Raw genomic sequence first — 11,433 nt, 5'->3', positions numbered from 1 at the left:
TGGACATCGTGTTGAAGACAACAAAGAAGAAGAGGAGACTGGATTTATACTTCACTCTTCCCTTGGAGTCTCAGAGCAGCTTACAATCTCCTTTCCTTCCTCTCCCCACAGCAGACTCCCTGTGAGGTAGTTGAGGCTGAAAGAGCTCTGAGAGAACAAACCTGGTTCTCCAGACAAAGGTCTGCCACTCTTAACCACTACACCAAATCGACATTTTCATCAAACTTTCCATAACAACCCCAAGATCTCTTTCAATCTCTGTCTCAGCCAGTTCAGGCCCCACCAGCATATAGTTAAAAATGGGATTTTTTTTTGTTCCAATATGTATCACCTTACACTTACCCACGCTAAACTTCATTTGTCATGTTGCCACCCACTACATCCAACTGTCACCAACAGTCTCCCCAAAGCCAATTCTGCACTCTCTCACTTCCCACACTCAGACCTTTCCACCATTAATGTCAGTTATGGGGGAGAGGGGAGGCATCATGGTATAGCCTAGTGCCGTCAGATCTTGGAAACGAGGGCTTTTTTCCTGGGGGAAAGTGGTAGAATGGAGCTCCAGAACCTCTCTGTGGAAACAAAAGTCTCAAAAAATGTCAAAACGTTCATGAGGGGCACCAAGAGAGCATGGCAGTCTTTGAGCCAACAAAGTACATTAAAACACGGTTACTTCAAGGTCATAATTCAGCATTAGGAACCACAGGCAAGACCCGAAAAAAGAACTGAGGAAGTTGGTGACATGTCTAAAGTCTGGGAACCGCTTCAAAGTAGAGGTAAGATCAAAGCACATAAAAATAATAGTTTCAAAGAATCCCGTGTGTTTCTCCTTCATTTCCGTCTTGAGGGTTCTGGCACCTCTTTTTCCAGGAAAAAAAAGTACTCTTGGAAGCTAAGCAGGGTCAGTACTTGTGAGACTACTAAGGAAGACTTTGTAAAGGGAAGCAATGGCAAACCACCTTTGCTTCTCACTTGCCTTGGAAACTCCATGCTGGGGTCACAAATAAAAGTCTGCTGATTGACTTTGGTCTAGTGCAGGGGTGGCCAAACTGCAGCTTGGGAGGCACATGTGGTCCTTTCACACATATTGTGTGGCCCTTGAAGTCCCCGCTGTCCTGTTGGCCAGTTTAGAGGAGGCATTTCTCTCTAATCATTTCTCCAAGCCAAGTCAGCTCGAGGTTTAACTTGTTCATAAATGATTTGGAGTTGGGAGTAAGCAGTGAAGAGGCCAAGTTTGCAGATGACACTAAATTGTTCAGGGTGGTGAGAACCAGAGAGGATTGTGAGGCACTTTTGAGAATTTTGTTTCCACAGAGAGCTCACATATTTTTAAACTCCAACTCGCACATTTTTGTCTTAGCTCACAGCACACTTATTTATGCAGTAACTCACAACTTTACTGCCAGAAGCTCACAAAGTAGAATTTTTGCTCACAACACACTGCAGCTTAGAGGGAACATTGCTCCAGAGTGACTACAGAAACCAGTCCCCCTGGTTGCTCTGGAGTACAGGCTGTGAGGCACCATCCTGTTTCTCCCGCCCCAAGTTTGCCCTCCTCAGGCTCCACCCCCCACCCCCAATCTCCAGGAATTTCCCAGCCGGGAGCTGGCAACCCTTCACAAGCCGTTCATCTGAAAGACAGCTTTGTCCCCTTTCGCTGCTACAGCCTAACCCGACTACCTCTCCTCCTCCACCCCCATTTGTACACCACCATCCCACGCTGAGGCGGCTGGCAATAACCGCCGCCGCTGCCAAGACGCCCGCGCTTTAAACGCGGCGAAGGTCCCGGATGGTGACCATTCCTCTTCTTCCTCCTATCCCCTTGGAGCTCTCCCGCTCCGAACGGGCAAGTAGGCGGGCCTCCGCCTCGCCTTTCTCGTTTTTTTGTCCCCGGGCGGCTTCCGTAGAGGGAGCGCGCGCCGTCGCTCGCCTCACCCGCGGCAGAGGAGGAGGAGGTGGCCTGTCCTCTCCCCCCCTCCCGCTCCGCCCTTCCTTCCTTCCTTCCTTCCGTCGTTCCTCAGTGCGCGGGCGAGTGGGCGAGGGGAGCGGCGTTGGGGCGAGGAAGCGACGACGGGGAGGCGCCATGGCGGCCGAGCGGAGTGACATGGCGGAGCCGCCGCCTCAGCTGCTGCTCTCCTCCTGCGGCGGGGCCGAGGAGGCGGCCGAGAGCGAAACGTCTTCGTCGGCCGCGGGCCTGGAGGCCGAGTCGCCGCCGCCGCTGCTGGCGGGCGAGGGGGCGGAGAGCATGTCGGAGGCCAGCCCGGAGAGCGCCAGCAGCCAGGCCGGCGACGGCGACGACGAGGAGGAGGAAGACGACGACGACGAGGCCGCCAGCAGCGCCGGCTCCTCCAGCGGCTGCTGCAGCGACGAGTCGCGTTCCCTCAGCCCCGAGGCCGACGCCAAGGGCGAGGCGGGCGGCGGCGGAAGCGGCGGGGCCGGGCCTGGGAGCGGCGGCGGCGGCGGAGCGGCTGGAGGCGGCGAGAGCGGCGGCAAGAGCAGCAGCAGCAGCGTGTCCTCCTCCAGCAGCGGCGGGGACGAAGGCTACGGCACGGGCGGCGGGGCTGTCAGCGGGGGACGCAGCGGAGGCAGCAGCACTTGCAGCGCCTCGTCGTCGGGCGGCCGCAGGGGCAGCCTGGAGATCTCCTCGGACGGGGAGCCGCTCAGCCGCATGGATTCCGAGGACAGGTCGGTGCGGAGGACGAGGCCGGTTCCCAACCAGGCTTCTCCCCACCCACACACCAGTGTTCCCTCTAAGCTGACTTGGTGTGAGCTAGCTCACAGATTTTTAGCCTCCAGCTCACACATTTCTGTCTTAACTCAGAAAGGGTGACCCCAGACCACAGTCATTGATGCAGTAGCTCACCACTTTCATAGCAATAGTCACAAAGTAGAATTTGGGCTCACAAGACTCTGCAGCTTAGAGGAACATTGCCCCCCCTTCCTCTTGCTGGCTCTGGTTAGGATTTGCAAATCCCTTCTCCCTCTCCCCCTCCCCTTTCAGATTCAATCACACAAGGGCTGTGATCACACACGCTAAATAATGCAGTTTCAATCCACTTTCAGTGCACTTTCCAACTGGATTTTGCCGGCTCACACAGTAAAATCCAGTTGGAACATGCACTGGAAGTGGATGGACGCTGCATTATTGAGCATGTGTGATCACAGCCAATCTGTCCCATTGTTTTTCTTTCATCTGCTCTATAAAGGTGCCCTGGGAGGAGAGGCCAGAGGGAATCGGGCCTGTTAATTTTTTCTGCCCTGTTCCCACTATATATATATATATATATATATATATATATATATATATATATATATACACACACACACACACACACACACACACACATATATATATATATATATATATAGTTTGAGGGTTGCCTGCACCCTACTTTCTCTCCCCCCCCCCCCCAATCCCGTTTGTGGTGTCCCACCGTCGTCCAAGGTTCAGTCTCTGCGTTGTGTGAAAGTTGGGGGAAAGTCCCTTTCCGGACTTACAGTTGTCCTCAAAATGTCTCCTCCATCTTGTCGGTTAGGCCTCATCTCCTCCATCTGTTTCTCGAGAATTGTAGGGCAGGCCATGAGGTTCAGCACTAAACTCTAATGCCCTGAAAGTGTCAAAGCTGTGATGGCAGGTCTAGCGGCTCCTAGTTACTGCACATGGTCCCCAAAACCTTTCTATGCATGGCTTGCTGTGTACGTTAAGGTCTGAGAAGTGCTGTGATTTACTCACTGTTGGCATAACTCTTGCTGTTTATCAGAGAAATTCCTTTCAACAGTAGCATCCCAAATCTAGAATAATTATTTTCTAAGCAGGGGCTAGCTGGCTTAGACTTTAGATTCCTTCCCCTCGTTCTGTTAGTTCTTGTCTTCTCTGTACCTTGTTTTATCAAAAATGGCTGCCTTAGCTTTAGAGGTTTTTAGCATTTAATTGCCATTCCTAGCTCCATTTTAAAAGACAGATTAACTTGGGGTGCTATCCATGTTTTTACCCCCGTAATGTCCCAGATAGAAGCTAGCAAATACCTAATTGTGTATATCTCAGTCATGTCGCTTAACAAGCATGTCTTGTTGAATTTACTAACACAAGTGGGTTTATGCAGCTTCTGAAAACCCAGTTGTGCTTTTGAACAAAAGGGTATGTGTATAAGTGCTTACATTGGCATAACAAGCTTTAGAATGGGCAGCGTTTCTGAGTTCTCCTCTTTGTACGCTGTGTAAAGCATTAGATGTAGTAGAAGAACTCATTGAATTCTGTATTCTCGCTAGTAAGTCATTACTTAATTTTAAATGTTATCTTTGGCAAGTTTGGAAGAAAAACTTCAGAATATTTGTTTTGCATTAGTATTCTAATTTGCACCTGCTTTATATTTAGTCACTTTTAAAACAGCACTTAATAAGCAAATAATAACTGATGGTGACTTGATTTCAGACAAAATGTAATTTTCAGAATTGAACTAATGTTGAAACCTTTTTAAGGGCAAAAGTGAAAATATGGATGGATGCAGGAGAACTCTTGAGTTTATATTTAAAATTAGTTTTGAGGTAGTTACAACAATATTCTTGGTGGTCTGTTGGTTAAAACATAGTTCTGAAGTGTTAAATATGCTATAAAAATCACTGGTAAATTCTGGCATATGATGTCTATTTAATCCCATAGAAAAATAATACTGAAATATTAAAGGAGAACTTTGTTAGAATATATTGCTTGGATAGTGTTGGGAAAAGTAGTGCTGTAATGTATTAATAAGGCAGATCTTAAACTTTGTGAAGTGGGTCCTGTTTCTAAATATATTCTACTTTTTGGGGTCTAAATTTCTCAGTAATTCCATGCTGCTTTCCTCCCTTCCTGCACACACGATGCATCAATCTCATGTCAGTTAACACTGAAAAAGTATGTGTGTGTGTGTGGGGGGGGTGTATTTGTAAATATATAACATTATTGAACAACAGGCTGCGTTTTATGGCCATTTCACACATGAAGAGGCACAAACAAACCTATCAGGCTTCCCAAGCCTCTTCTGGCAGCTCACCCCTTATCGCCTCCTTTCTCTTGGCCTCAGAACCCTCTTTTGGGTGCCAGTGTACAGTTTGAGATCAACTGCTCTAATACTTAACACATTATTTTTAAACTTTTGCCCTGGAGGCATTCTTCTCCCAAAGTAATTACTGAAGCTCGTTCTTACATGGAATTTAATCTTGATGTAGTTTAAAAAAGAACATATTGTTTAATTAAGTTGGATGGTCTTGTTTATGTGTGAATACAGAGAGCCGTTCGCTTCCATGTCTCTGTGCTTTAAGCAAACAGCTTCTTTATGCCATTCTTCATCCATTTCAAGATATGTTCTCTAGGGATGCATGAAGTGGCCCTTAGTCTAAAACAGCAGAAGGAACAGTGTTGATGGGCAGGTATATTGGTCTTAATTTTAGGCACTAGATCTCTCTTTTTGCTGCATAGTTTTACCTGCTTGGTACATCTGTATTCTGGTATGTCAAACTTCTTTGCTTTGGATGACAAAAGCAACACTCGTCTTCTTTCTGATCATTCAATACCAGTGATGGTGACATTTTCAATATCTTCTAAGAATGGAGACATTGTTGACTGAAAGCAGCACTGTATTCTGTTAAGGTTGTTAATCTTTATTTGTTAAATGTATGACCTAAATACTGATCCTAAAGGTTGCTAAAATGATTCAGATTTAAATTTTTATATTGTTACTTTTTCTAGTTATTTGAATTAATCATGAACATAGTTTACCAAACTGATTACAGAGAAGAATGTGACATTTGTATGGTACAGGCAAATAATTGTTCTCTGAAATCTTAATGCAGCATTTGTCCAATTCCATCCATTGAAAACATTTTTGTTTATGCAAATCAGCCTCTAAGTGGGAGTTAAAAACAAATACTGAAGTAAAATGGCTTGTTTGTATAACATCCCTAAATCAACTGTCATAACTTGTTAAAGCAATGAATCACACAAATGTTCAGCAGGTAGTTGGCATATAATATGCAGTGGAAATATAACTCCCAGCTAGGAGAGGCTGAGCCTTGTAATTGAAGAGAGCCCACCAATAGCAACCCTCCCCAAAAGATACAGACTAATATTTTCCATACTGTGTGGATGCACCCTCTCCCTCCCCCCAGTCCTCTAACCTTCTGAAACAGTTTTTATTGGGTCATGGGCTGCAACAGAAAAAGAGGTAGGAAAGATCCGTTCTGCTTTGGGAGCTGTTCTTGTTTTTAGAATCCAATCCGTGGCATGTGCCCACTGGATTTTTTTTTAGTAGTACTTAGTTCTTGTTTTTGTATTTTAGAATTACTACACGTTTACTGCTTCTAGGTTGGTAAATGAAAATGGTGATGGGGTGGGATTGGTATATTATGTAGACACTGGGGTGGATCTGTTCTCTGGTGACCAATGTTCCCTTTCAGCTACAGAGCTTTGTGAGCAAAAATTCTACTTTGTGAGCTACTGGCATTAAAGTTGTGAGCTACTGCATAAATTAGTTTGCTCTGGGGCCGTTTTTCCTTAGCTCAGATGAAAATGTGTGAGCCGGAGGCTAAAAATCTGTGAGCTAGCTCATGCTAACTCAGCTTAGAGGGAACACTGCTGGTGACACTTTCCTGCAGTGCAAGAAGCTCTGTGCTGACACGAGTCATTTCCACTTGCAGTAGTCTTCTGTGGAAGGTTCCTTTTTCCGGGAGAACAGTGATACAAATCCATTGTAAACCCATTGGAATGTATGCATGTGTTAATCCTGATTTACTAGATGTTACTCGATAGCATTAATGACCTGGTTGGATAACTTAATCATTTTAATCATTTTAAACTTGTTTCTGAGGTGTGGCTTAATTTTCTTTTCGGTTTCACACCAAAGCAGTAAATCGTAGAATCATAGAGTTGGAAGGGACCTCTAGGGTGATCTAGTCCAACCCCCTGCATAAAGCAGGAAACACAACACCTCCCCCAAAATTCTCAGGATCTTCATTGCTGTCAGATAGCCATCTAGTCTTGTTTAAAAACCTCCAAGGAAGGTTTTCCACCATCTCCCGAGGAAGCCTGTTCCACTAAGGAACCGCTCTAATGGTCAGGAAGTTCTTCTTAATGTCGAGCTGGAAACTCTTTTGATTTAAATGGAGATCTGCATCTTTTCTGTCTCAGTGCCATAGATTAGACCAAGCAAGCTGTCTTTAGTTTAGTTTTCAGGAAAATTAAAGTTCTGTTAAAAATATAAATTAGGAAAGGGTAATTGACTTTTTGAATAAGAATGGGGGGGGGAGAAATCTGGGTTGACAGATTTTCTGGAGTGTTCTGTGTAATCTCTGTCTGTGCACTTGATTTCAGGAGGTATTTTTATTGCAAAAACCCACACACACTAGGTACAAAACCGAAATCTTTGCCTCAAATCTCTGTACATGTAAACAAAATGGTTTGCAAAGGAAACTTTTCCCAACTGTATCAAGACATTTTTACTAACTGTTGTCAAAATGGTGTTACATCCTTATCCCACTAATTGTATTTGGTAATCTGAATTCCCAGCATAACAGTTGTTCAGATTGTATTGTTTCCAAACCTCTCTAGTCCTGTGCAGATGACCAAAATGTGTTGCAGCTGAGTTCTTGGAAGGTAGGAGTACACAGGCTGACTCCCACCTCTGCCCTTCACATGTTGAACAGGGTCACGCTGTGGTTCTTTGAAGAAAACTTGATTACTCCTTTCCTCCAGTCTATATGAAAGGTGATGGCTGTTCTAATCTGGAATTACTGATAGAGTTCTCATGTTTGCTTGAAAATTAGGTGTTTTTAGCTTCTGCATGTGATGGGAGCAGGAATGCGCAAGTCTGAAATGCTTCCCGTCTCATTCAAATCAGGAGACGTTTTGTTTGCCCAGTGCAGACTTACTTGTTCTCAGTAGTGAATGATGAGTTTCAGTATTACTGCACAGTTCAAGTGTTTTCTGAGGCTTTAACTTTTGCCATTAACCTCTGAGGCAGTTTCAGCAAAAATATGCGTGGATTGCCCTGATTTCTAGAGGCTCTGTCTTAAGTCGCAGTTTGTCTTATGCTTCAGTGAAGCCTTTGGAAGAATTAGCATCTTGATTAAACTTGAATTCAATTTGACAGGTGAATGTTTACAGCGAGGGAAAAATATGCTTTGTGAAACTGTGGTATAGTTTTCTTTGTATAGTTTGTTCCTAATTATTCCTATAAAGCGCTTATAGCTCAGTCTGTAGACAAGTTAGCCAAGAAGCCCTACAGTTACCCTCTGACTCAAAAGAGCAAAAAAACTCCAATCTAAGTCTTTTGATTTTAAGGAAACAGTTTAAATTTCTTACCTACATAGCTTCCTTAGTTGGAATAAGTAGGCTTCAGATTATAAGCTTATGATCTTCTCAGCGTTTCTAACTTGCTTTTGAATTTTGAGAACAATGAATAATTAGAATGTAGCAGCTTTGAACAGTGGATACCAGAGGCCACACACATATACTGATTTGTGTGCAACCAAATCATATAAACAGCGCAAAATACTTTCCCCCACTATATTAATAATTGGTTTGCATGCAAATTAGTATATCAGCCTTTTCTTTTGTGTGGCCTTTGGTACTCAGTACATTCTTTGGTTGCTCACAGAGGTCTCCCCCATCCTTTTTTTTTTGTTCTTTCTCTGTAGCTTTGAGTAGTACATATGCCTCATTTCTGAGATGTGCACATTTGTGATACGTGGCTTTGTAAGCAGAGCCCAACAGAAAAGTTTAGGGGCTTTTTGATGACGCATCTGTGAAGCGTGCCATATATGCTACACGAGAAATAAAAGTTCATCCTGTTAGAACTTGAATCGGGGCTAAAGTAGCTTTCCATAACACACGAGGTAATGGTAACGAAGCAACAACAGCAATAAGGTGTTGTATAATGATTTTAAATTGCGTTTAAAAAAATGAAGTACTGTGCTCTCTTGTTTGATTTCCTTGTCACCGATTTTGGAATTTGTGGGAATGGACAATGGTTGAAATGTCTTATTGTCATTCAGGAGAAGGCATAAAGAAGGTGTTAGGAAGGGAAAGTGTTGAATGCTTTGTGAAGTATACTATAAGTAGCCTCTTGCCTGGGGTGATCAAGAAAGTAGAAGAACATAGTTTGAGTCCAGTGACACCGTTAAGACCAACCAAGTTTAATTCTGGGTATAAGCTTTTGTCTGCATCTTTAGATATCTTTCAGAAGGAAAATCCATGTCAAAGAACTGATTTCTCTGCTGAACTACTCTGTGCCGTGAAAGGTTGACTGTATTGTTGGAGGAATTCTTCTTGTTAAGATTAGCAGCCTGCAGGTTAGAGAGGTTTTGTTTTGTTGCTTCAGCAGCTCCAATTGGGAGAGTAGATGGCTTGTCTTTTCTTGTGAAAATTTTTCCAAACTGGTTGATTCCTTGTAGAAAAGTCCACTTCAGAGAGTTCCTCCTTGATCAGCTAGTACAAGGCACTGATCAGATGTTGAGTAGCTTCTTGGAGAGTACAAGACGTAGTTTTTCTACATAGTTTGTAGAATAAGTGGATTGTAGAGGTTTTCTTAGGTATAATGTCCAGGTTCTTGAATTTTGTAAGAAAGGAAATAGTCTGTATCTGTGCAAGCTTCATTGTAAAAGGTTGATGGAGTTTCATTCCATTCAGCGTTATTATGTGGTGCCTTCCATGAAGATAGATTCAGGTCGGTATCCATGTTGGTCTGAAGCAGTAGAACAAAATTTGAGTCCAGTGGCACCTTTAAGACCAACAAAGTTAAATTCTGAGTATAAACTTTGGTGTGCATGTACACTTCTTCATACGTGCAGGGGAAATTCTTGTAATTAGGATGAGAAATTTTTCCTCCTTTTTGCAGACTGTTGATGTTGGCATGCAAATGGGCAACAGAAAATTGTATTGAGGATAGTCACATCTGTGAACATCTTTGTACGACTGCATTTAAGGGTCAATATATTTGCACAGGAAGCTTTTCTGCTTCCATTTGGTGTTGCAAAGCATAATTTAATTTTAGGTTTTTTGGTTTATTTAATGGTTTGATCCTGCCTTTTTCGTATCAAGTGAGAGCCAGGGGGGCTTAAAGTAAGTCACACCCAGCAGACATTGACGGTACTGAAAACATTTTTTAAAAAATGTCTTGCATAGTAGATCTCACTCTTCCCGGGTTGGGGGGGGGGTTCTTTTAGTGTCTCAGAAACAAGGGGAGATTGGGGCCTAGAAAACACACCCTCCTTTGGAAGCAGTAAACCAGGGGTGTCAGACATGCAGCCGGGGAGCCGAATCAGGCACTCGGAGGGCTCCTATCAGGCCACTGAGCAACTGGCTGTCATCTGTTTCCTTCTTCCTCTCTCTTGCTTCCTTCTGCATAACAGCTTGCTTTGCAATGCTTGCTCAATTGCACAGCAGAGCTATTGTGCCAAGCCTCTCTTCCTTCTATTGGCTAACGCTCCTTCCACTTCTGGCCCTTCTGGGGAAGGAAGGAAAGAACCAGAGCCTCCTTTGTCTAGTTCCCTGGATCACATGAAAGAAATACAAAGAAAGCACCTTCAAGACCGAATGCTAATGTTTTAAGCATATTTTTTTAATTTTGAAAAAAAACTTTGTGTTTGTCTGGGTCCCTTATAAAATTAATATCTCTGCTACCTAATCTTAATTAGGTACACACATGGTGCAGCCCAACATGGCTTGGCGCAATGTCTCATTCATGTCAGATCTGGTTGTCATAACAAATGAGTTCGACACCCCTGCAGTAACCCACATTATACGTTTGATTTTGAGCGCTGTCAAGTTGCAGCTTATGTAAAGCCAACCCCCTAGGGATTTCAAAGTTTGCCATTGCTTGCCACTGTGTAGCAACCTTGGTATTCCTTGGAGGTCTCCTATCCAAGTACTAACCATCATCTAACCCTGCTTAGCTTCTGAGATCTGAGAAGATCAGGTTAGCCCAAGGCTGTCCAGGTGCATTTTGATTTTGTCTTTGCTTCTCCACAGTTTTCCCGAAACTCACTCTTGACAGTGGGAGACATGGTGAAAAGGGGCCATGCTGAGGTGTACAAGCTTCTGCTCTGGTTAAGTATTGCCAGATTGTCTCACCTAAATTCTCAGTGACTTTCAGAGCATTTTAGGACGGAGGCATCTTCCCACTGTGCTAGGCAAGACGGACACTTTCAGGGATGAGGGGGATGTCTCACATTGTTTCTGTCTTACAAAAGCATATTGTGTACAGTGGTGCTGGGAATAGGGCAGAAACTCAAACCCTGTTTCATGTGCCAGGGCATTTGGGGAGATGCAATTTTTCCCCCCACTTGATACTTTTGGAGAAGGGATAGAATGTTGGCAGTCTCCCTAACATTGTTTTCCATGTCTGGAGTGGATTGGGGTAGGGGGGATGATGACCAACCCCAAGCAATAACTAATGA

General features: G+C 44.0%; 1 protein-coding gene across 1 annotated transcript in view; it reads left to right on the top strand.

The window, feature by feature from the left end:
- Positions 1-2,083: 2,083 nt before the first annotated feature.
- AEBP2 (AE binding protein 2) overlaps positions 2,084-11,433 on the top strand; it is a 67,176-nt gene continuing 57,826 nt past the window's right edge. Inside the window, exon 1 of the mRNA XM_060245839.1 lies at positions 2,084-2,685. Within this exon, the coding sequence (XP_060101822.1) occupies positions 2,084-2,685 (602 nt within the window). The remainder of the gene's footprint in view (positions 2,686-11,433) is intronic.

The sequence above is a fragment of the Heteronotia binoei genome, chromosome 8 (assembly GCF_032191835.1).
Source record: "Heteronotia binoei isolate CCM8104 ecotype False Entrance Well chromosome 8, APGP_CSIRO_Hbin_v1, whole genome shotgun sequence".
Lineage (NCBI taxonomy): Eukaryota > Metazoa > Chordata > Lepidosauria > Squamata > Gekkonidae > Heteronotia > Heteronotia binoei.
Note: the sequence above shows the minus strand (reverse complement) of the source record. Positions and strands in the feature narration are given on the sequence as shown.